General features: G+C 45.7%; 1 protein-coding gene across 1 annotated transcript; it reads right to left on the reverse strand.

Moving 5' to 3' along the window:
• Nucleotides 1–4,040: 4,040 nt before the first annotated feature.
• Nucleotides 4,041–21,528, reverse strand: LOC140389206 (uncharacterized). Its single transcript, XM_072473381.1, has 2 exons — nucleotides 21,494–21,528; nucleotides 4,041–18,647 (listed from the first exon to the last, which is right to left on the reverse strand). The coding sequence occupies exon 2, from the start codon at nucleotides 18,163–18,165 to the stop codon at nucleotides 16,897–16,899; it is 1,269 nt and encodes a 422-aa protein (XP_072329482.1). The 5' UTR covers nucleotides 18,166–18,647; nucleotides 21,494–21,528; the 3' UTR covers nucleotides 4,041–16,896.
• Nucleotides 21,529–25,943: the final 4,415 nt, after the last annotated feature.

The raw sequence follows: 25,943 nt of genomic DNA on the forward strand, positions 1-25,943 counted from the left end.
TTCCCGCCACCTCCGCACTCCAATCCTGGTATATCCGTACCACAGCATTCTCCCATCTGCTACTCCGCACCTTTTTAGCCCATCTCAGGACCTCTTCTCTGTCCTTAAGGCGGTAAAATCGCACGATTATCGCCCTCGGTGGTTCTCCCGCTTTTGGTCTTCTCGCCGGAATCCGATTTGCCCACTCCACCTCCATGGGGCCCGCAGGGGCCTCAGCACCCATCAGTGAGCTCAGCATCTTACTCGCGTACACTCCACAGTCCACTCCTTCCACACCCTCAGGGAGACCTAGTATCCTAAGGTTCTTCCTTCGCGCTCCGTTTTCTAGGGCCTTGATCCTTTCCGCACACTTTTTATGAAGTGCCTCGTGCGTCTGAGTCTTAACCGCCAGGCCCAGGATCTCGTCCTCAACATCTGTCACCTTCTGCTCCACCACGCGGAGCTCAGTCTCCTGGGTCTTTAATGTCTCCTTGAGCCCCTCGATTGCCTGTAGCATCGGGGTCAGCACCTCCCTCTTCAGCAGGTCCACGCACCGTCTCACGATTTCGTCCTGCTCAGGCCCCCATGCCGCCTGCGCTTTCTCCGCCGCCATTTTGTTTTTCTCTCCCTCTGACCTTTTGGTCGATGATTCCTCCGGCTGCAGCCGCCGCCACCGGTTTTTTCCTTCTTCGTTCGGGGGGGACTCCCTTCCCACACACCCCACACCGGGTCGCGTAGTCGAAAAATTCCACGTTGGGGCTCTTAAAAGAGCCCGAAGGTCCGTCGGAGCTGGAGCCGCCGAAACGTGCGGCTAGCTCGGCATCACCGCAACCGGAAGTCTTACATTTTGTTGTTGATATTTTGTGAAAACTTTAATTAAAAATTTTTTTTTTTAAAAGGACAAATTTGGCCTGAGAGGACTGGGCAGGAAGACTAAAATGTAGAACACTGTTGATGAGTAGTGGCAGGAAATATTCAATTTATCCCAACTCAAATATATTCCAGGGAGGAAGAAAGATTTTGAGAGGGGGAAAAAATATCCATGGCTTCGCAAGGAAATTAAACAAAGACAAAAACTAAGCCATACCATATTGCAAAGACCAGTGGCAGGCCGGAAGATTGGGAAATGTAAAAGATCAACAAAGGTTTACTGAAAAAGTAATAAAAAGAGCAAAGGTAAATTATGAAAGAAAACATGCACAAAATATAAAAAAGATAACAAAAGCTTCTAAAACCATATAAAAGGGATTTTTTGTCCTCTGGAGGATGAGACTGGGTAGTTAATAGTGGGGAACAGAGAAATGGCAGAGACACTAAATCAATATTTTGCATTAGTTTTCATGGTGGAGGACACTAGTACCATCTCAATAGTAACAGGTAATGTAGAGGTAATAGAAAGGGAGGAACTTTAAAAATCATCAATAGGGAAAAAGTACTAAACAAACTATTGGGATTGAAGACAGACAAGTCCCCAGGGCCTGATGGCCTACATCCTAAGGACTTAAATGAAGTGGCAGTGGAGATAGTGGATCCATTGGTTATAATATTCCAAATTCCCTGGATGGGGAAAGATTCTAGTGGATTGGATGAATCCTAATGTAACACACTTATTCCAAAATGGAGGGAGGCAGAAAGTAGGAAAATATAGACTAGTTAGTTTAACATCTGTCGTAGGGAAATTGTTAGAATCAATTATTAAGGAAGTAAGAACAGGACATTTAGAAAGCCAAAACACAATCAATCAGAGCATGGTTTTATGAAGAGTAAATCGTGTTTGACTAATTTGCTAAAGTTGTTCGAAGATGTAACAAGTGAAGTGGATGATGGGGATCCTGCAGATGCAGTTTGTGTGGACTTCCAGAAGGCATTTGATAAGGTACAGCACACAAGTTAAGGTCACATAGGATTAGACTGGTTAACCAACAGAAGACAGAGAGTTGGCATTGATCAGTCTTTTCCTGGTTGGCAAGATGTAACTAGTGGGGAGCCATAGGGCTCGGTCCTCAGGCCCCAAATATTTACAATATATTTTAATGACTTGGATGTTGGGATAGAAGGTATGATAGCCAAATTTGCTGATGACAATAAATTAGATGGGCTAGTAAGTTGCAATGAGGAAATTAGAAAATTTCAGATGGATATAGATAGATTAGGTGAGTGGGCCAAAATTTGGCAGAAGGAGTTTAACATCGATAAGTGTGAGGTTGTCCATTTTGGTCAGAAAAATGAAACGGCAACGTATTATCGAAACGGAGAGAAACATCAGAATGCTTTGGTGCAGAGGGATCTGGGTGTCCTTGTGCATGAATCGCAGAAAACTAGCTGCAGATAGAGAAGGTAATAAGGAAGGCAAATGGAATTTTTGGTGTAGAGTATAAAAGTGGGGAAGTGTTGCTGCAACTGTCTAAGGCATTGGTGAGACCGTAACTGGAGTACTATGTACAGTTTTGGTCCCCTTTTTTGAGGAGGGATGCAGTTGCATTGGATGTAGTTCAGAGGAAGTTCACTAGATTGATTCCAGAGATGAGTGGTTTGTCTTATGAAGCGAGATTGAGTATTTTAGGCCTATCCTCTGTCGAGTTTAGAATAATGAGGAGACCCTAATTGAGGTACATCAGATGGTAAAACGTATTGACAAAGTAGACGTTGACTGGAACTTTCTCTTTTGGGCAATCTAATTTAAGGATAAAGGGTGGCAGAGTTAAAACAGGTGAGGAGAAATTACTTCTCTCAAAGGGTTGTGAGTCTGACATTCACTACCCCAGATTGCAGTGGATGTGAATCAGTGAGTTTATTTAAGGAGGAGATATACAGATTTTTAATTAGCAATGGGTTGAAGGGTTATGGAGAATGAGCAAGAAAGTGGAGTTGAGGCCGAGAGGAGATCAGCCACGATCATATTGAATGGCAGAGCAGGCTTGAGAGAATAAATTGCCTATTCCTGCTCCTAGTTCTTATGTTCAGCTGCCCCACACCCTGAGGGATCAAGAATGAACAGCAAGGTCTACATCGGTACCACCAACATAGGTCGACAGTGGGATTTAATCCTGTGGTCAGAATTTAGGGAGCGCAGTAGAAAATCATCAAGTGGGACTTCAAAAGTAGAAATCTCTGGATGAATCCCAGTACCAGAGGCAAGTGAGTATAGAAAAATGAGGATAAAGCAGATGAATATGTGGCTGGAGAGATAGAGCAGGGTGGAGTGCTTTAGAGTTCTGGAACATTGGAATCAATTCTGGAGGAGATGGGACCTGTACAGATTGGGCGGGTTACACTTAAACAGAGCCGCGAAGGGTAGCACAGTGGCACAGTGGTTAGCATTGCTGCCTCACGGTGCCGAGGTCCCAGGTTCGATCCCAGCTCTGAGTCACTGTCCGTGTGGAGTTTGCACATTCTTCCCGCGTTTGTGTGGGTTTCGCCCCCACACAAACATGTGCTAGGTAGGTGGATTGGGAATGCTAAATTGCCCCTTAATTGGAAAAAATTAATTGGGTACTCTAAATTTTAAAAAAACAACAGAGCCGTGACCAATTTCCTCACAGAGCGATTGGCTGATACTCTTGGAGAGGGTTTAAACTAAGTTGGCAGGAGTGGGAAGCAGGATGTCGCAGTAGAGAGAAACACCAAGGTACACAAAGTATCAGGGGACAGATGGCACTAGAGTAGAAATAGAGAGATAATAGATGAAGTGCTCTGGTTTCCTCCCACATTCCAAAGATGTACAAGTTAAGTGGATTAGTCTTGATAAATTGCCCCTTAATGTCCAAAGGTTTGCAGGTAGGTGGGGTTATGGGAATAGTGCAGGAGAGTGGACCTAGGTAGGGTGTTCTTTCAGAGGTTCAGAGCAGGCTCAATGGGCTGAATAGCCTCCTGCACTGGAGGAATTCTAATTCTAAAGGGTGAGCAGGAGCAGAAGGATCTGGGTGCAAAGGGGCTATTAGGATACCGGACCAGACCCCAATTTTTGTTTGGATACCAGACGAGAAACTCCAAACAATTTGCAATTTGTTAAGCTGAAGAAAGGATACTTCACGCCAGGAGTGATGACTCTGACCAATAGGTATGTTTTAGGTTAAAACAAACTTTAATTTAAACACAGCATTAACCACATTAACATCAAATAAATAGTTTTACAATTAACAGTTAAAAAGTTCTTCAATAAAAGGTAAAACTTTAACTTACTATCTACACTTGCCACTAATTCGAATTATACAACCCAATACAGTTCAAATGCCAATTTTAAAAAGTTAACAGAACAGGTTTACTTGCGGTCCTTGGTGTAGAGACGTTTTGGAGAAAGACTCAAGGGCTGATCCAGTACACTTCTGTCTTATCAGACCCTTCTGCTCAGCCTGACAGTATTTGGCAGAACTGCAGACAGACCTGGCTCCTCACATTAATTACATAATCTGTATCCCATTAAGATATCCCATGGCCTGCTTCGTTAGGACTGAATACAATCCATCAAATTATCTACACCCCAGCGAGCCATCCAAAATATAGGCTGCGATCTAATGGAAATGTTTCTGTCATTTGTGGCGGGTTTTCCGCCGGCTCTGTTGGAGAGTTCCCCACCTCTATCAAACGACACCGTCACCTTTTGGGGCTCTGGAAAGTTTCTCACCGGTTTAGCCCACACTTAGAATTACTTTCATCCCTGGGGATCTGAACTCACTGACCCGACTGGCTCCTCAGTGATCAGGGTGCCATTTTGAAAGGATGCCCCGCTCTCTAAGTAAGCTTGAGGGTCTCTCACCCATGGGTAATGTCACCCCCCACACACATGAGCATTACCCCACACCTCCTCAAGTAAGGACAGTCCATTATTGGGTCCCTGAGGGCCCTCCCTGTTCAGACTCCCCAAGCCCCTGTACAGGCCTCCTCCCTTTCCAGGACCCCCAACATTCACAAGGTTTCAAAATCATGATGGGTCTGGAACAGGGTAGATAGGGAGAAACTGTTCCCATTGGTGGAAGGATTGAGAACCAGAGGAACAGAAAAGAATCAATGGAGATGTGAGGGAATACCTTTTCACACAGCAAGTGGTTAGGATCTGGAATGCACTGTCTGAGAATGTGGCAGAAACAGGTACACACAGTGAGTATGATCTGAAAAATAAGAATGTGATAAGGGGAGAAATGCTGGGCAGTGGTAATAGGTGATAAGACTCAGTCACACATCTGAAACCAAAAAGTAAATGCTGGAAAATCTCAGCATGTCTGGCAGCATCTGTAGGGAGAGAAAAGAGCTAACATTTCGAGTCCGGATGACCCTTTGTCAAAGCAGTCACACATCTCACAGCTGAAAGGTTCCTCCACTGTGATCCCTCTGATTTCTCAGGAAGCATGAAGATACCTGGAAAATGTTAACACAAATCTCACACTTGAAGGTTTCTCTTCCATACAGCTGGTTTCGTGTTAACAGAGCTTGTATCAGATGTACCCAGTACTGACATGGAGGACTGTCAAGGTGTACCTTATTTTGTTAGATTTGGTGACAATAGACTCAATCTCCGAGCCACAGCGACTCCCCAGCAAGAGGAACTCCCAAGAACAGTTTACAGCCTGAGTAAAAGTAATATTCCACAGGTCCAAGAGTCACTCCCTTAGGAACAGTTACTCTCCCACTCTCTTCTGTTACTCCCTCTTGTCCCTCTCTCTCTGGCTCCCATGCTACTGTGTCCTCTCCTGTACATATGCTGACCACACCACTCCCCATCATCACTGCCTTGGATACTGTGGGTCTTCCTCTTCTGATCTGCTGTCAAACACATCTGAGGATACACATCCCACACTGGTGTCAGTTTGAAACCCTCCGAGGATGAGAATGCTATTCCCACACTAGAAATCTCTGTCAAACGTTTACCGGGGGAACTGAGACAGCAGTTGATATAAGTCAGGTTTTATTCAGATGGGGCAATGACAAGTTTAAATCCCCACCTGATCCACTGCTCAAAGTCTCCATTTCTTTTTTTTTAAATTACAAAACAGAAACGATTCGAGGAACAAACTCCAACGAGCCAGTTTGTACAAATGTTCTCCTTTTTCACCCCTTCCTCCCCCTCACCCTTCCGCGATGAACAGCTCCTGAAACATGGCCACAAACATCCCCCACCTTGCCTCGAAGCCCTCCGCTGAACCCTTTAATTCGGACTTAATCTTTTCCAACCAAAGAAAGTCATACAGGTCCCCCAGCCAGCCGCCCCGATTGCTGACCGCCACTCCAGCAGAATTCTTCACCGGGGAATCAGAGAAGTGAAGGTCACAACATCGGCCCTCCTGCCCTCTATCAGCTATGGCTTCTCCGATACCCCAAATATCGCCACAAATGGGTCCAGTTCAACCTCCTCCCTCACTATCTTTGTTATCATAGAACATAGAAAAATGCAGCACAGAACAGGCCCTTCGACCCACGATGTTGTGCCGAACTTTTGTCCTAGATTAAGAACAAATTAATCTACACCCCTTCATTCTACCGTAATCCATATACCTATCCAATAGCTGCTTGAAGGTCCCTAATGTTTCCGACTCAACTACTTCCATAGGCAGTGCATTCCATGCCCCCACTACTCTCTGGGTAAAGAACCTAGCTCTGCCATCCCCCCTATATCTTCCACCATTCACCTTAAATTTATGTCCCCTTGTAATGGTTTGTTCCACCTGGGGAAAAAAATCTCTGACTGTATCTATTCCCCTGATCATCTTATAAACCTCTATCAAGTCGCCCCTCATCCTTCTCCGTTCTAATGAGAAAAGGCCTAACACCCTCAACCTTTCCTCGTAAGGCCTACTCTCCATTCCAGGCAACATCCTGGTAAATCTCCTTTGCACCTTTTCCAAAGCTTCCACATCCTTCCGAAAATGAGGCGACCAGAACTGCACACATTACTCCAAACGTGGCCTTATCAAGGTTTTGTACAGCTGCATCATCACCTCACGGCTCTTAAATTCAATCTCTCTGCTAATGAACGCTAGCACACCATAGACCTTCTTCACAGCTCTTCCCACTTGAGTGGCAACTTTCAAAGATGTATGAACATAGACCCCAAGGTCTCTTTGCTCCTCCACATTGCCAAGAACCCTATCGTTAACCCTGTATTACGCATTCATATTTGTCCTTCCAAAATGGACAACCTCACACTTTTCAGGGTTAAACTCCATCTGCCACTTCTCAGCCCAGCTCTGCATCCCATCTATGTCTCTTTGCAGCCGACAACAGCCCTCCTCACTATCCACAACTCCACCAATCTTTGTATCGTCTGCAAATTTACTGACCCACCCTTCAACTCCCTCATCCAAGTCATTAATGAAAATCACAAACAGCAGAGGACCCAGAACTGATCCCTGCGGTACGCCACTGGTAACTGGGCTCCAGGTTGAATATTTGCCATCCACCACCACTCTCTGACTTCTATCGGTTAGCCAGTTCGTTATCCAACTGGCCAAATTTCCCACTATCCCATGCCTCCTTACTTTCTGCATAAGCCTACCATGGAGAACCTTATCAAATGCCTTACTAAAATCCATGTACACCACATCCACTGCTTTACCTTCATCCATGTGCTTGGTCACCTCCTCAAAGAATTCAATAAGACTTGTGAGGCAAGACCGACCCCTCACAAATCTGTGCTGACTATCCCTAATCAAGCAGTGTCTTTCCAGATGCTCAGAAATCCTATCCCTCAGTACCCTTTCCATTACTTTGCCTACCGCCGAAGTAAGACTAACTGGCCTGTAATTCCCAGGGTTACCCCTATTCCCTTTTTTGAACAGGGGCACGACATTCGCCACTCTCCAATCCCCTGGTACCACCCCTGTTGACAGTGAGGACGAAAAGATCATTGCCAACGGCTCTGCAATTTCATCTCTTGCTTCCCATAGAATCCTTGGATATATCCCGTCAGGCCCGGGGGACTTGTCTACCCTCAAGTTTTTCAAAATGCCCAACACATCTTCCTTTCCAACAAGTATCTCCTCGAGCTTACCAGTCTGTTTCACACTGTCCTCTCCAACAATATGGCCCCTCTCATTCATAAATACTGAAGAAAATCAGTATCGCCGCGAACATTCCCGCCCAAAATCTCCCTAACTCTTCGCAGTCCCAAAACCTATGAACATGATTCGCTGGCCCTCGCCCACACTTCTCACACTCGTCTGTCACTCTCTGGAAGAACCCACTCATTCTTGCCCGAGTCATGGGTACCCTGTGTACCACCTTGAACTGTATCAGGCTCATCCTTGCGCATGAGGAGGTCACATTTACCCTTTGTAGCGTCTCACTCCATACTCCTCGGTTTATCTCCCCTCCTGGCTCCCTCTCCCACTTCTCCTTAATCTTCACCACCTGCTCGCCGCCCTGCTCTCCCAGCCACCTGTATAGGTCTCCGATCCTGGCCTCCGCTTCCACATCTGGAAGTCGCAGTCACTCCAACAGGGCAACCTGGGGAATTCTTTCTCAACCTTCCCTGCGAAGTCCGTTACATGCAGGTACCTAAACTCACTTCCTCTCAGGAACTCTACCCTCTCCTTCAGTTCCTCTATACTGGTAAACCCTTCTTCCAGGTACAGATCCCTCATTTTAACCAGCCCCACTTCTCGCCACTTCCTATACATGCCATCTATTTGCAGCCCACGGCTCAAAACCGTGGATTTCGCACAACGGCCTTAACACCGACATAAGAACTAGGAGCAGCAGTGGGCCACCTGGCCCCTCGAGCCTGCTCCGTCTTCAATGAGATCATGGCTGATCTTTTATGGACACAGCTCCACTTTCCGGACCGAACACCATAACCCTTAATCCCTTTATTCTTCAAAAAACTATCTATCTTTATCTTAAAAACATTTAATGAAGGAGCCTCAACTGCTTCACTGGTCAAGGAATTCCATAGATTCACAACCCTTTGGGTGAAGAAGTTCCTCCTAAACTCAGTCCTAAATCTACTTCCCCTTATTTTGAGGCTATGCCCCCTTGTTCTGCTTTCACCCGCCAATGGAAACAACCTGCCCACATCTATCCTATCTATTCCCTTCATAATTTTATATGTTTCTATAAGATCCCCCCTCATCCTTCTAAATTCCAACGAGTACAGTCCCAGTCTACTTAACCTCTCCTCGTAATCCAACCCCTTCAGCTCGGGGATTAACCTAGTGAATTTCCTCTGCACACCCTCCAGTGCCAGTACGTCCTTTCTCAAATAAGGAGACCAAAACTGAACAGTGTGTGGCCTCACTAACACCTTATACAATTGCAGCATAACCTCCCTAGTCTTAAACTCTATCCCTCGAGCAATGAAGGACAAAATTCCATTTGCCTTCTTAATCACCTGTTGCACTTGTAAACCAACGTTTTGCGACTTTTCCCATACCAGCCGCCCCGAACAGGTGCCGGAATGTGGCAACTAGGGGCTTTTCACAGTAACTTCATTTGAAGCCTACTTGTGACAATAAGCGATTTTCAATTTCATGCACACCCAGGTCTCTCTGCACAGCAGCAGGCTTTAATATTTTATCATTTAAATAATAATCCCTTTTGCTGTTATTCCTACCAAAATGGATAACCTCACATTTGTCAACAATATATTCCATCTGCCAGACCCTAGCCCATTCACTTAACCTATCCAAATCCCTCTGCAGACTTCCAGTATCCTCTGCACTTTTTGCTTTACCACTCATCTTAGTGTCGTCTGCAATCTTGTACACATTGCCCTTGGTCCCCAAGTCCAAATCATCTATGTAAATTGTGAACAATTGTGGGCCCAACACTGATCCCTGAGGGACACCACTAGCTACTGATTGCCAACCAGAGAAACACCCATTAATCCCCACTCTTTGCTTTCTATTAATTAACCAATCCTCTATCCATGCTACTACTTTACCCTTAATGCCATGCATCTTTATCTTATGCAGCAACCTTTTGTGTGGCACCTTGTCAAAGGCTTTCTGGAAATCCAGATATACCACATCCATTGGCTCCCCGTTATCTACCGCACTGGTAATGTCCTCAAACAATTCCACTAAATTAGTTAGGCACGACCTGCCCTTTATGAACCCATGCTGCGTCTGCCCAATGGGACAATTTCCATCCAGATGCCTCGCTATTTCTTCCTTGATGACAGATTCCAGCATCTTCCCTACTACCGAAGTTAAGCTCACTGGCCTATAATTACCCGCTTTCTGCCTACCTCCTTTTTTAAACAGTGGTGTCACGTTTGCTAATTTCCAATCCGCCGGGACCACCCCAGAGTCTAGTGAATTTTGGTAAATTATCACTAGTGCATTTGCAATTTCCCTAGCCATCTCCTTTAGCACTCTGGGATGCATTCCATCAGGGCCAGGAGACGTGTCTACCTTTAGCCCCATTAGCTTGCCCATCACTACCTCTTTAGTGATAACAATCCTCTCAAGGTCCTCACCTGTCAAAGCCTCATTTCTATCCGTCACTGGCATGTTATTTGTGTCTTCCACTGTGAAGACCGACCCAAAAAACCTGTTCAGTTCTTCAGCCCTCTATCCAAAAGTGCCTCCTCACACCTTGACCCTGGACTTCACTACAGGGCTCTCTGAGTGTTTCCTTGGAACCATTGGCAACTCCACCATCACCATAGCCCTCAAGCTGGACCCTCTACAGGTTTTCCTTTCATCTTAACCCATTCTACCCCTTCTCCTTCCCACCACTGCCTCATCTTCTCCATGTTCGCCGCCCAGTAATAATGTAGCAGGTTCAGCATTGCCAACCCTCCCTTCTGCCTCTGTCTCTATAACAGGGTCATAGAATAATAGAATTTACAGTGCAGAAGGAGGCCATTTGGCCCATTGCGTATGCACCAGCCCTTGAAAAGAGCACCCCACTTAAGCCCAGGTTTCCACCCTATCTCTGTAACCCCAGTAACCCGACCTAACTAAGAGGCAATTTAGCATGGACAATCCACCTAACTTGCACATCTTTAGACAGTGGGAGGAAACCGGAGCACCCGGAGAGAACCCACGCAGATTTGGGGAGAAAGTGCAAACTCTGCACAGTCACCCGAGGCCGGAATTGAACCTGGGACCTAGGAGCTGTAAGGCAGCAGTGCTAATCACTGTGCCACTGTGCCGCCCTCTTAACCTTAGGCACCTTCCCTGCCCAGACAATGTCTGAAATAATCATATCCAGTTTTCAAAAGAAGGTCTTCGGTACAAAGATCGTGAGGGTCTAGAATATGAACAGGAACCTCGGTAGAATGTTCATCTTCACCACTTGGACCCTCCCTGCCAAAGTCAAGTGTAGCATGTCCCACGTCTTCAGAACCTCCCTACCCTCCTCCACCAGTTTTGTTAAATTCCATTTGTGAAGCATCGCACATTCCCTCGCTACCTGAATCCCCAGGTATCTATGCCTGTCTCTGGCCACCTTAAATGGCACCCACCCCCTTAGATTAGCTCGCTGACCCAACTTGTTCATCGGGAACACTTCGCTTTTCCCTATATTTAATTTATATCCCGAGAATGCCCCGAACTTTCCCAACTTCCTCTCCATGCTCAGTTGTATCCAACCTCTACAAAAACATACAAAAGGAGTGGAACCGGACAGACCACCCGGCATAAATCCAGGCACCGGAAACTATAACGGCAAACCCAGCCCTGTCAACCCTGCAAAGTCCTCCTTACTAACATCTGGGGCCCTTTACCAATGTTGGGAGAGCTGTCTCACAGACTAGTCAAGCAACAACCTGACATCGTCATACTCACAGAATCATACCTTACAGACAATGTCCCAGACACCACTATCACCATTGCAGGATGTCCTGTCTCACCGGCAGGACGAACCCAGAAGAGGTGGCAGTACAGTGGTCTACAGCCAGGAGGGAGTTTCCCTGGGAGTCCTCAACATCGACTTTGGACCCCATGAAGTCTCATGGCTTCAGGTTAAACATGGGCAAGGAAACCGCCTGCTGATTACCACGTACTGCCCACCATCGGCTGATGAATCACTACTCCTTGAACACCACTTGGAGGAAGCACTGAGGGTGGCAAAGGCGCAGAATATGTTCTGGGTGGGGGACTTCCGTAGGCATCACCAAGAGTGGCTCAGTCCACCACAGACCGAGCTGGCTGAGTCCTAATGGACATAGCTGCTAGACTGGGATGGCAGCAGGTGGTGAGGAAACCGACAAGAGGGAAAAACATACTTGACCTCAACCTCACCAATCTGCCTGCTGCAGATGTGTCTGTCCACATCAGTATCGGTAGAAGTGACCACCGCATAGTCTTTGTGGAGACAAAGTTCCGTCTTCACATTGAGGATACCCTCCACCGTGTTGTGTGGCACTAACACTGTATTAATTGGGATAGACTTCGAATAGATCTAGCAACTCAAGTCTGGGCATCCATGAGGCGCTGTGGGCCATCAGCAGCATCAAACCTGTATTCAAACGCAACCTGCAACCTCATGCCCCGGCATATCCCCCATTCTACCATTACCACCAAGCCAGGGGATCAACCCTGGTTCAATGAAGAGTGCAGGAAAGCATGCCAGGAGCAATGCCAGGCATACCAAAAAATGAGGTGTCAACCTGGTGAAGCTACAACACAGGACGACTTGTGTGCCAAACAGCATAAGCAGCAAGTAATAGACAGAGCTAAGTGATTCCACAACAAACGGATCAAATCTAAGCTCTGCAATCCTGCCACATCCAGCCGTGAATGGTGGTGGACTATTAAACAACTCACTGGAGGAGGAGCCACAAATATCCCAATCTTCAATGATGAGGAGCCCAGTACTATGTGCAAAAGACAAGGCTGAGGCATTCACAGCAATATTCAGCTACAAGTGCCAAGTGAATGGTCCATCTCAGTCTCCTCCGGAGGTCCCCAACATCACAGATGTCAGTCCACAGCCAATGCTCCACGTGATATCAAGAACCCGCTGAAGGCACTGGGTACTGCAAAGCATATGTCCCCTGACAATATTCCGGCAATAGTGCTCCAGAATAGACTTGTGCTCCAGAACTTGCCGCAATCCTAGCCAAGCTGTTCCAGTACAGCTACAACACTGGCATCTACCCGGCAATGTGGAAAATTACCCTGGTGTGTCCTGTACACAAGATGCAGGACAAATCCATACCAGTCAATTACTGCCCTATCAGCCTACTCTGCATCATCAGCAATGTGATGGAAGGAGCCATCAACAGTGCTATCAAGCGGCACTTACTCAGAAATAACCTACTCACGGACGCTCAGATTGGGTTCCGCCAGGCTCACTCAGCTCCTGACCTCATTCAAACATGGACAAAAGAGCTGAATGCCAGAGGTGAGGTGAGAGAGATTGCCCTTGACATCAAGGCAGCATTTGACCGAGTATGGCATGAAGGAGCCTTGGCTAAACTGAAGTCAATGGGAATTAGAGAGAAATCTCTCCATTGGTTAGAGCCATTCCTGTCACAAAGGAAGATGGCTGTGGTCGATGCAGGTCAATCATCTCAGCTCCAGAACATCACTGCAGGAGTTCCTCAGGGTAGTTAGTGTCCCAGGCCAAACGATCAAACCAACATGCTCTCATGCATTCTTCACTGAATGGTAGCATTGTGGATGGCACAATTGCTTCACAGCTCCAGGGTCCCAGGTTTGATTCCGGCTTGGGTCACTGACTGTGCGGAGTCTGCACATCCTCCCCGTGTGTGCGTGGGTTTCCTCCGGGTGCTCCGGTTTCCTCCCGCAGTCCAAAGATGTGCAGGTTAGGTGGATTGGCCAGGATAAATTACCCTTAGTGTCCAAAATTGCCCCTTAGTGTTGGGTGGAGTTACTGGGTTATGGGGATAGGGTAGAGGTGTTGACCTTGGGTGGGGTGCTCTTTCCAAGAGCCGGTGCAGACTCGATGGGCCGAATGGCCTCCTTCTGCACTGTAAATTTATGATAATCTTCAGCTGCTCCATCAATGATCTCCCTTACATCATATTCGGCGACTCGGGGCTTTTCACAGCAACTTCATTGCAGTGTTAATGCAAGCCTACTTGTGACAATAAAGATTATTTATTAAAGGGCTGGTTTAGCACAGTGGGCTAAACAGCTGGCTTGTAATGCTGAACAAGGCCAGCAGTGTGGGTTCAATTCCCGTACCGGCCTCCCCGAACAGGTGCCGGAATGTGGCGACTAGGGGCTTTTCACAGTAACTTCATTGAAGCCTACTTATGACAATAAGCGATTATTATCATAAGGTCAGAAGTGGGGATATTTGCAGATGACGGCGCGATGTTCAGCACCATTTGCGACTCCTCAGATAATGAAGCTGCCAATGTCCAAATGCAGCAAGACATGGGCAATATCCAGGCTTGGACTGACAAGTGGCAAGTTACATTCATGCCACACAAGTGCCAAACAATGACCATCTCCTACAAGAGAGGATCTAACCATCGCCCCTTGACATTCAATGGCATTACCTTCGGTGAATCCCACACAATCAACATCCTGGGGTTACCATTGATCAGAAACTGAATTAGACTAGCCATAGTCTTTGGGTACCAGGGCAGATCAAAGGCTAAGAATCCTACTGTGAATATCTCACCTCCTGACCACCCCCCCCAAAGCCTGTCCACAAGACAGAAGTCAGGAGTGTAATGGAATACTCTCCATTTGCCTGGATGAGTGCAGCTCCAACACTCAAGAAGCTCAACACCATCCAGGACAAAGCAGCTCGCTTGATTGCTCCCCCTTTCACAAACATTCAAACCCTCCACCACCGACGAACAGTGGCAGCTGTGTGTCCTATCTACAAGTGCACTGCAGTAACTGGCCAAGGTTCCTTTGGCAGCACCTTCCAAACCCACGACCACTACCATCTAGAAGTCAAGAGCAGCAGATAATAATCTTTATTAGTGTCACAAGTAGGCTGACATTAACATTGCAATGAAGTTACTGTGAAAAGATCCTATTCGCCACATTCCAGTGCCTGTTCGAGTAAACGGAGGGAGAATTCAGAATGTCCAAATTACCTAACAAGCACATCTTTTGGGTCTTGTGGGAGGAAATTGGAGCACCCGGAGGAATCTCACCAAACACGGAGAGAATGTAAAGACTCCACACAGACAGTGACCCAAGCCGGGAATCGAACCCGGATCCCTGGCGCTGTGAAACAATAATTTTAACCACTGTGCTACCGTGCTGCCCATCCCGGGAACACCACCACCTGGAGTTTCCCCCGCCCCCAAGTCTCTCGGAAATACATTGCCGTTCCTTCACTGTCGCTGGGATAAATCCTGGAACTCTCTCCCTAACAGCACAGTGGGTGTACCTACACCCCAGGGACTGCGGCAGTTCAAGGCAACTCACCCCCATCTTCTGAAGGGCAACTAAGGATGGGCAATAAATGCTGGCCCAGCCAGCGACACCCACATCTTGTATAAAAAAATAATTTAAAAAAAGAGATAATCAGCTCTAGTGAGAGTGAAGAGGGCTACTCCAACCTTCATCCATGGTCTGGGAAGTCAGGAGACATGAACATCTCTTCATGCGGCTTAACTTGATTTTCATTACAAGCTCTGCTTTGGTTGATGTGGTCCTTAATCTCATTGCTCATGTTTGGCCAATGGAGCACTTCCCTTTCCTTCCTCAGACTACACTCCATCCCTTGATGGCTGTAAGGATGTACTTCAGCATCTCTTTAAATTAATGACTCGAGTCTTTTTGTACAAGTTGCCATCTTGGGTTATCAGTTCATCTCTGTCTGCCCAATTCTCTCTTGCAGCAACAGGTGTGTCCTTGATGGTTTCAGGCCATCCTATCATCACAACTTCCTGTAACATTTGAAGAGTTGAATCTTGTCGTGTAGTTTGTTTGATCTGAGCAAGACGCTTGTCTGTCAGATTCAATGTTGCTGCTGGGCTGATAATTCCAGAACATGTTGTACTGTTGCTTCTTGTTGAATCTGGAAGATTTCACTCTGTGCGAGCTTCATCATTTCCTTCAAAGACTGCAGTTCTCGACAGCACGTTGCCAATGGTCATCTGCTCCGCTTGCTTGTACTTCACACTTCCAAGTGATATCTCTGCAAACGCAGCAACATCCTTTGTAAACATTTCGGAGCAGATAGAAGTGGTTTGTGGTCAGACTCAACCATCACTCTCTCTCCCAAACAGGTACTGGTTGAAATGCTCACCAACAAAGCCAATATCCAGGCACTCTTTCTCAATCTGTACATAGCTTAATTCAGTTTGTGTTAATGCTCTGGATTGCTGCATGAGGGTTGCCCCAAGTCCTGTTTCATTGGCATCTCACTCCAGGGTTCATTGGCATCATAGTACCTCAACACTGGCGTTGTCGTCACTAGTTGTTTGATGTGAGTGAAAGCTGCTTCTTGTTATGTGTCCCAACACCATTGAACGTCCTTTGCAGTGAACTTGTGTAGAGATTCACATTCTGATCACAGATTGGGTAAAAACTTGGTTCGGTAGTTCCAGTGTGGATTTACTATTCACTGATTTTCCCAGAGGTCCAACAACTGTGTGAGGGGTTTTTACAGAACTCACACCAATAGGGTTTCTCCCGTTTGGGTGTGTTGATGGACCAGGAGATACAGACTGTGTGAAAGCATCGTCATACAACTCACACCGGAATAGTTACTCTACTGTGTGACTCTACTGGAGCTTCAGAAGATTCAAGGTGTGTGTGAAAGAATTATCACAAACACTGCATCTGAAGATCTTTCCCCGTGTTCAATCCTCTGCTGTCGTAGGAGGTTCAAAAATGTTACAAAAGCCTTTGTACAAACCTCAGAGCTAAATTTTTACCCCACTGTGTGGCTTTTCTGATGGAGCAGGAGGCTTGATAACCTTGAGACCTTTGTCGCCCACATTTCATGTGAAGGATTTCTCCCTGTTGTGAATACATCGGGGATGCAGAGGCTTGACGAATTGGAGAATGATTTGTCAAACTCGCCTGTGACCGATTACTGCGCTGTATGAATGTGCTGGTGTCTGCGGAGATTTCCTGACAATGAGAATGATCGGTCACACACCTCACATGTGAATGATTTCTCCCCTGTGTGGGTGCGCCGGTGTCGGCGGAGGTTCCCTGACTGCAAGAATGATTTCTCACACACTTCACACGTGAATGGTTTCTCTCCTGTGTGAATTCGTTCGTGTTTACGGAGGTCAGAATGTGATGAGAATGATTTGTCACACACCTCACATGGGAAGGGTTTTTCCCCTGTGTGAATGCGCTGGTGTATGAGGAGAGTTGAGGACTGCAAAAAAGATTTGTCACACACCTTGCACGTGAATGGTTTCTCTCCTGTGTGAATTCTTTGGTGCCTGCGAAAGGTCGTTAAATCCGAGAATGATTTGTTGCACACATTGCATGTGAAGGGTTTCTCCCCTGTGTGTGTGCGTTGGTGTCTACGGAGCTGCGATGAATCAGAGAATGATTTATTACACGCGTTGCATGTGAATGGTTTCTCACCGGTGTGAATGCGTTGGTGCAGGAGGAGAGCTGATGAGGATGAGAATGATTTGTCACACACCTCACACCTAAATGGTTTCTCACCTGTGTGAATGATTTTGTGCCTGCAGAGGTTCGCTGACAGCGCAAACGATTTGTCACACACCTCACACTTGAATGGTTTCTCCCCCGTGTGCGTGCGTTGGTGTCTGCGGAGGTTTGCTGACAGCGAGAATGATTTTTCACACATCTCACAGGTGAATGGTTTCTGCCCTTTATGTAGGTGTTGGTGTCTGCGGAAGGTCAATAAATCCGAAAATGATTTGAGGCAGACTTTGCACATGAATGGTTTTCCTGTGTGAATGCGTTGGTGTCTGCGGAGGGTTGATAAATCAGAGAATGATTTGACACACACCTTGCATGTGAATGGCTTCTCCCCTGTGTGAGTACGATGGTGCATGAGGAGGGTCGATGACTGCAAAAATGATTTCTCACATACATCGCACTTAAATGGTTTCTCCCCTGTGTGAATTTGTTGGTGCCTGCGGAAGGCCAATGAGTAAGAGAATGATTTGTCACACACCTCACACGTGAAGGGTTTTTCATCTTTGTGACTTGACTGGTGTGATAGAAGATGGGAGGACTGGGTGAAAGCCTTCTCACAAACCTCACACCTGTAGGGTTTCTCCCCCGTGTGAATCCTCTGGTGTATCAGCAACCTCGTGGACGTCACAAAACCTTTATTACAGACCTCACATTTAAAATGTTTCCCTTCCATGTGTTTGCCCTTGTGCAAACAGTTGTACAATAGATGTACCTTGCATGTTGTGAGATCCTATGAGCCTATGCAGCCCTCCTTATACACCTCACACTTGAACAAACTCCCACCTTGAGGAATGAGCCAGTGGTTCATGAGACTCAGACTCGATGAATGATTGAAGCTTTCACCGCACTTGGAACCCACTCACACTTCTTCCCAGCCTCACCCTGGCCGATCATCGACAGCCGAAGCTTCAGAAAGGTTGGTCCTGATAGAAGGTTCCACACCACCAGTTTCAGAACTGATGATATGTCAAAGCTCCCCTGACCCAGCTGATTTCCAAATGATAGTTTCACTGCCCAACCTTCTCTGTGTTGAGCAATGCTGTGAAGGGACTGGATGTCTTCCCACAGTTGTGCAGTTGTTTCTTGGGTGATGGTCAGGATCTATCTGCGGTGTCTATCCTCTCTGTATTCTCTGATGTAGAACGGTGCATCCTTCTGTAAAACAGGAAAAGGAAACATGATTTCCTCCAACTCCCTCTCCTCCTTTGCTGAAGGGGCTGACTCCTCAGTTAGAGACTGTTCCACAGTGAGTGTCAGTCTGCTATTCACCTGTGGGGGATCAGATTCAAGTCCTTTCTTTTTCCTCACTTGACCGTCACACACCCTCTGTTTCCAACAAGTACACTGGATATTGAGCAGGAGCAGACAATGTGACTACTTTATTTCCTCCACACAGATCCCAATTTCCCAGGCACTGAGGGCAATGGAAAAGTCTGCCGGGCAAAGTGTAAAATGATCTATTACATCACTATGAACTCACGTCGTTAAGAGCACCATGGTGGCTCAGTGGTTAGCAATGCTGCCTACGGCGATGAGGACCTGGATCTGTGTGGAGTTTGCACATTCTCCCCATGTCTGCATGGGTTTCACCCCACAACCCAAAGTTGTGCCGGTTAGGTGGATTGGCCATGCTAAATTGGTGCTTAATTGGAAAAAAATAATTGGATACTCTCAATTTTTTTTTTAATGAAATCACGTCGTGCTGGTGAAGACCTTGTAGAGTATGTGTTAATATAAAAAATGCACAGGAGAAATGTTAATTCAATGGCTATTTTGACATTTCTCCTCATGATTTCCAGGGAACAAGGAACTATAGACCAGTGAGCCTAACGTCGGTCGCAGGGAAGTTGCTAGAGTCCATTATCAAGTATTGCATAGCACAGCATTTGGAAAGCAGTGGTATAATCAGACAAAGTCAGCATGGATTTATGAAAGGGAAATCATGCTTGACAAATCTACTGGAATTCTTTGAAGATGTAACTATTAGAGTTAACCAGGGAGATCGGTGGATGTGGTTTATTTCAATTTTCAGAAGACTTTTGATAAGGTCTGACATAGCAGATTATTATGTAGTTAAAATGCATGGGGGGGGGGCAGCAAGGTGGCACAGTGGTTAGCACTGCTGCCTCACAGGGCCGAGGTCCCAGGTTCGATCCCAGCTCTGGGTCACTGTCCATGTGGAGTTTGCACATTCTCCTCGTGTTTGCATGAATTTCGCCCCACAACCCAAAAGATGTGTAGGGTACGTGGATTGGCCATGCTAAATTGACCCTTATTTGGAAAAAATGAATTGAGTACTCTGAATTTATTTTTAAAAAGTTAAAATGCATGGAGTTTCGGGTAGTGTGTTGAGATGGAGAGAAAGTTGGTTAGCAGATAGGAAGCAAAACATTGGAATACATGGGTCTTTTTCCGATTGGCAGGCAGTGACTATTGGGACACCACAGGATCTGTGCTCGGACCTCAACTGCTCACATTATATATTAATTCAAAAAAAAATTTTTAGAGTTCCAATTCTTTTTTTTTCCAATTAAGGGGCAATTTAGAATGGCCAATCCACCAACACTGCACATCTTTGGGTTGTGGGGGCAAGACCTAGGCAGACACAGGGAGAATGTACAAACTCCACACAGACAGTGGCCCGGGGCCAGGATCGAACATGGGTCCTCGGTGCCATGAGGCAGCAGTGCTAACTACTGAGTCACGGTGCAGCCCTACATTATATATTAATGATTTGAATAAGGGGACTAAATGTATCATCTCTAAATTTGCAGATGATACAAAGTTGGGCGGGAAGGTGAACTCTGAGGAGAATTCAGAGATGCTTCAGAGGGATTTGGACAGGCTGTGGGTGTGGGCATATGCATGGCAAATGCAGTATGATGTGCATAAATATATTATCCACTTTGGCAGCAAAAATAGGAAGGCAGATTATTATTCGAGTCGGTGTAAATTGAGAGAGGGGGATACTCAGTGGGACCTTGGTGTCCTTTTGCTGTCTCTGAAAGTAAACGCACAGATAAACGCAAAGAAGGCAAATGGTATGTTGGCGTTCATAGCGAGAGGATTTGAGTACAGGAATAGAGATGTTTTACTGCAATTGTACAGGGCATTGGTGAAGCCACACCTGGAGTATTGTGTGCAGTTTTGGTGTCCTTATTTGAGGAAGCTTGTTCTTGCTAAAGCCATATGAATTATTCCTCAGACTCTGGGCTCCCTGCACAAACCCCACCCACCATTTATTGAAACACAAATATGTTGTAAAATGTCCAAATTACCTAACAGCACGTCTTTAAGGACTAGTGGGAGGAAATGGAGGAGCACCCGGAGGAAACCCACGCAGACACGGGGAGAACGTGCAGATACCGCACAGACAGTGACCCAACCCGCGCATCGAACCTGTGACCCTGGCGCTGTAAAGCAACGGTGCTAACCACTGAGCTAATATGTTTCCATATAAATTTATTTGAAGGAAACACACTGGGCCTGAAGTGCTGGAAGTTGAGGAAAATGTTTCTTCGGTGTAGCTGATTGAAGGATTCTGGTTTATCCTGGGAAATTAGATACACTGCACTCACTCAGACTGTACATCCCAAATTCAGCTCTCAGGCACAGCATTGGGCAAAACTATCAAATCTATGCTCAGGCTTGTGGGAAAGGCCGATGTCTTCCAGTAAAATCTTTACAGAAGATATTAAAAGACTTTTGTCTCTGCTCCTCCCAGATAATTACACACCTTCTCATATTCAGCAATGACCCATCAACAAAACTCAGCCTGTAAATCAGAAGGGAAATGCTTCCAATAAACACTCAATATCCAACACACAGCCAATCAAACAGCTCAGCACAAAGCACCGAGTAAACAGGTCTCTGAGCTGGATCTTGTCACACAGCATAAGGGGCATTTCCACACCTGACTGCCCACAGGATAGTCAGACTGCCTGAACATTAGTGTGGATATTGTGCAATGTAATTCTTCTAAATTCTGCTCCTTCACTCACCATCTCCTGACTTGGTTTGGAGTCCCTACAGGAAGTGAAGCAGCTGTGGTAGAGGAAGAGGAGAGAATGGGCAGAGTGGGTGGGCTCTCTGATTGACGTCTCTCACAGACAATCCAAATATTTCTGCAGGAACAGGACTTTCCCGAAGTTTGGGAAACTGACCGGGGAAACGGAGGCGACTTTGAGCAGCAGCTCAGGTGGGGATTTAAACTTGTCATTGTCCCATCTGAATAAAACCTCACTTATTGCAGCTGCTGTCTCAGTTCCCGGGTAAATGTCTGACAGAGATTTCTAGTGTGGGAACAGCATTCTTCATCCTCGGAGGGTTTCAAACTGACAACATCAGTGTGGGATGTGTAGCCTCGGATGTGTTTGACAGCAGATCAGAAGAGGAAGGCCCATAGCGTCCAAAGCAGTGGTGACCTGCTGAGGTGGGATCAACAGAGACACACAGAAGGGGAGGGACAGGGTAGAGGGCCTCGGGAGAGATCCATTTCCTCTGCTGTTTTCATTTCTTCCACCTCCTATCCTTTCTCTCCCACCTTCCTCCACATTATCTTTCAGCCTCTTTCCTCTCACCCTCCCCAATCCTCTCTCTCCCTCTATCGCATCTTTCTCCTTCAACAATTGGCAGAAACCCACCACTCATTATCCCCATTTGGATCTGTGGTCATTTCAGAAATTCGTACCAGCTTCTTGGGTGATGTTTCATAACATAGAACATAGAACGATACAATGCAGTACAGGCCCTTCGGCCCACGATGTTGCACTGAAACAAAAGCCATCTAACCTACACTATGCCATTATCATCCATATGTTTATCCAATAAAATAGAACATAGAACGAAACCAGTGTTAAAGATCGGAAAAGTTCAATTTACACTTGATCACCATGTTCAAGTTCTGTTTTCATTCACTCATGAAAGTTCTGTTGTTTAGGCACATTCCTAACAGTCTGTCAGGAATAAAACTCAGGGAATAACCCACTCTTCCTAGGAAAGCTCAGTGTGAGTTTTAGTGAGGCTTTTAAGCTAGCTGTTAAATCTCTCCATGGCCTCTCTCCTGTCCCTGTCACTGTTATCTCTTCCAACCCTCCATACTGCACTGGAGTGTCAGCGGGGATGTTTGCTGGAACGGAACTTGAACCCACAACCTTCTGACTCAGAGAACAAGGTTGTGAGTTCAAGTCCAAGTCCAGATGGATTATTCCATGTATATGGATTAAAGTTTTTGTCAGAGCCATATGAATTATTCCTCTGGGCTGTCTGTACAAACCCACTCACCATTTATTGAAACACAAATATGTTGTAAAATGAGTGAGAAATTATCCTGGAGATATTTTCACACCGCATTGATCATTGAATGAAATCAGATCATAATATACCATATCCTTAAATAAATCTGCTTCAATTGGTCACACACAATCTTTTTAAAGTTGCTGCAGTGCAAATCGAGACAAAGGGGTATGATTTGGCTGGTGATTATTGAGACATGGTTACAAGGGACCAAGTCTGGGCGTTAATATCCAAGGGAACTCAGTATTTCTGAAGGATAGACAGAAAAGTAAAGGAGGTGGTGTAGCTTTACTGGTAATGGAAGGGCTCAGTGCTGTAGTGAGAAATGATATAGCCACTGGAGATCAAGACATGGAATCAGCCTGGTTAGAAATAAGAAATAGCAAAGGAAAGAAGTCCCTGGCGGGAGTAATAGGTCCCCAGTGGACACAGTATAAACCAGGAAATATTGGAGGCTCTTCAGAAAAGTACATGTTAATCTGTGTATAGACTGGATTAATCAAATTGGCGAGGGCAGCCTCCAGGAAGAGTTTGTTGAATCCAACACTATGGTTTGGCATGAGGACAGATTTGGCCCTGGTGAACTGGGCAGGAAGACTAAAAGGTAGGACAGTTGATGAGCAGCGGCAGTTGTTTAAGGAGATATTCAATTCCTCCCAATTAAAATATATTCCAGAAAGGAAGAAAACTTATAAGGGGGGGGAAAAAAACATTGATAGCTAAGCAAGGAAGTTAAAGTTAACATAAAGACAAAAACTAAGGCATACATATTGCAAAGGCCAGTGACAGGCTGGAAGATTGGGAAACATCTAACAATCAACAAAGGGTTATTAAAAAAGTAAGAAAAAGAGAAAAGGTAAATTAAGAAAGAAAACCAGCACAAAATATAAAAAGTATATAAAAGGGAAGAGAGTAGCTGAAGTCAATTTTGGTTCCCTTGAAGATGATACCGGGGAGTTAATAGTGGGAAACACAAATGGCAGAGATGCTAAATCAATATTTTGCCTCCGTTTTCACGTTGGAGGATAATAGTACCATCTCAATAGTTATTTTTCTTAAAATGTAGAGTACCCAATTCATTTTGCCAATTAAGGGGCAATTTAGCGTGGCGATCCACCTACCCTGCACATCTTTGATTGTGGGGGCGAAACCCATGCAAACACGGGGAGTATGTGCCAACTCATACGGACAATGACCCAGGGCTGGGATCAAACCTGGGACCTCGGTGCCGTGAGGCAGCAATGCTAATGACTGCGCCACCGTGCTGCCCTAGTACCATCCCAATAGTAGCAGGTAATGCAGAGGTAATAGAAAGGGAGGAACTTAGGACAATCATCAGTGGAGATAGTGCAACCATTGGTTATAATGGACCTACCTCGTATTAAGTTGATCTTTTCTCTACACCCTAGCTGTGACTGTAACATTATATTCCGCAGTCTCTCCTTTCTTCCCTATGTAATCTGTATAGTATGCAAGAAACAATACTTTTCACTGTATACTAATACATGTGACAATAATAAATCAAACCAAATCAAAATCAAATCAAATGTAACCCCTAATTCAAAAAGAGAGTGAAGCAGAAAGCAGGAAATTATAGACCAATTAGTTTCATATCTGCCGTTGGGAGATTGTTAGAATCCATTATTTTTGAAGTAATAAGAGGACATTTAGAAAGGCAATCCATCAAAGTTGGCATAGTTTTATGAATGTTAATCAGGTTTGACTAATTTGCTAAAGTTCTTTGAAGATGTAACAAGCCAAATGGACAATGGGGATTCTCTAGATGCAGTATGGGTGAACTTCCAGAAGGCAATTGATAAGGTACAGCTCAAAAGGTTAATACACAGGGTTAGATCACATGGTATTAGGTAAGTTATCAGCTTGGATAGCAGACTGGCTAACCGGCAGAAGGCAGAGAGTTGGGATAAATGGGTCTTTTTCTGGTTGGCAAGATGACGTCCTCCTGTGCTTGGCTCAGTTTAGCTGGTTTAGCACACTGAGCTAAATCGCTGGATTTTAAAGCAGACCAAGGCAGGCCAGTAGCACGGTTCAATTCCCGTACCAGCCTCCCCGAACAGGCGCCGGAATGTGGCGACTAGGGGCTTTTCACAGTAACTTTGTTTGAAGCCTACTTGTGACAATAAGCGATTTTCATTTCATTTCAGTTTGATCCCGGGTCCTCGGCACTGTAAGGCAGCAGTGCTAACCACTGTGCCATCATGCTGTCCCCTGACAGCATTGCTAACCACTGTGCCACCGTGCCACCTGAATTTAGAAGAATTGATCTAATTGAGGTAAACAGGATGATAAAAGGTATCGACAAAGGAGACATAGAGAGGATGCTTCGTCTTGTGGGGCAATCTAGAACGAGAGATCATAGTTTTAGGATTAAGAGTAGCAGTGTTAAAACAGAGATGAGGAGAAATTACTTCTCTTAAAGGGTTGTGAATTTGTGGAATTCACTGTCCCAGAATGGGTGGATGCTGGGACTATGAGTAGATTTATGGAGGACATAGACAGATTTTTAATTAGTAATGGGTTGAAGAGTTATGGAGAATGGGAAGGAAGCGACCAGGAAGGTTGATGAGGACAGGCCGGTAGACATCGTCTATATGGACATCAGTAAGGCCTTTCATAAAGTTCCACATGGTAGGCTGCTCTGGAAGGTCAGATCACATGGAATCCAGGTAGAGCTGGCAAATTGGATATGCAATTGGCTTGATAGTAGGAAGCAGAGGATAAGGGTGGAAGGATGCTTGCCGGACTGGAAGCCTGTGACTAGTGGTGTGACTCAGGGGCCAGTGTTGGGCCCATTGCTGTTTGTTATCTAGATCAATGATTTGGATGAGAATGTACAAGGCATGATCAGTAAGTTTGCAGTTACGGATAGCACTATAATAGGTGATATTTTAGACAGTGAGAAAAGTTATCAAAAATTGCAACAGGATCTTGATCAGCTGGGGAAGTGGGCCGAGAAATGGCAAATGGAGTTCAATACAGATAAGTGTGAGGTGTTGCATTTTGGAAATTCAAACCAAGGTAGGACTTCACGGTAAATGGTAGGACCTTACGGTGTACCGTGGAACAGAGGGACCTTGGGGTTCAGGTGCACGGTTCTCTAAAGGTGGAGTATCAGGGAGATAGGGTAGTGAAGCA

This window comes from Scyliorhinus torazame, chromosome 14 (assembly GCF_047496885.1).
Source record: "Scyliorhinus torazame isolate Kashiwa2021f chromosome 14, sScyTor2.1, whole genome shotgun sequence".
Classification (NCBI taxonomy): Eukaryota; Metazoa; Chordata; class Chondrichthyes; order Carcharhiniformes; family Scyliorhinidae; genus Scyliorhinus; species Scyliorhinus torazame.

What these genes read in the sequence shown, in the direction of transcription:
- LOC140389206 (XM_072473381.1), bottom strand. Translation starts at nt 18,165, where the DNA reads ATGGAAGGGAAACATTTTAAATGTGAGGTCTGTAATAAAGGTTTTGTG.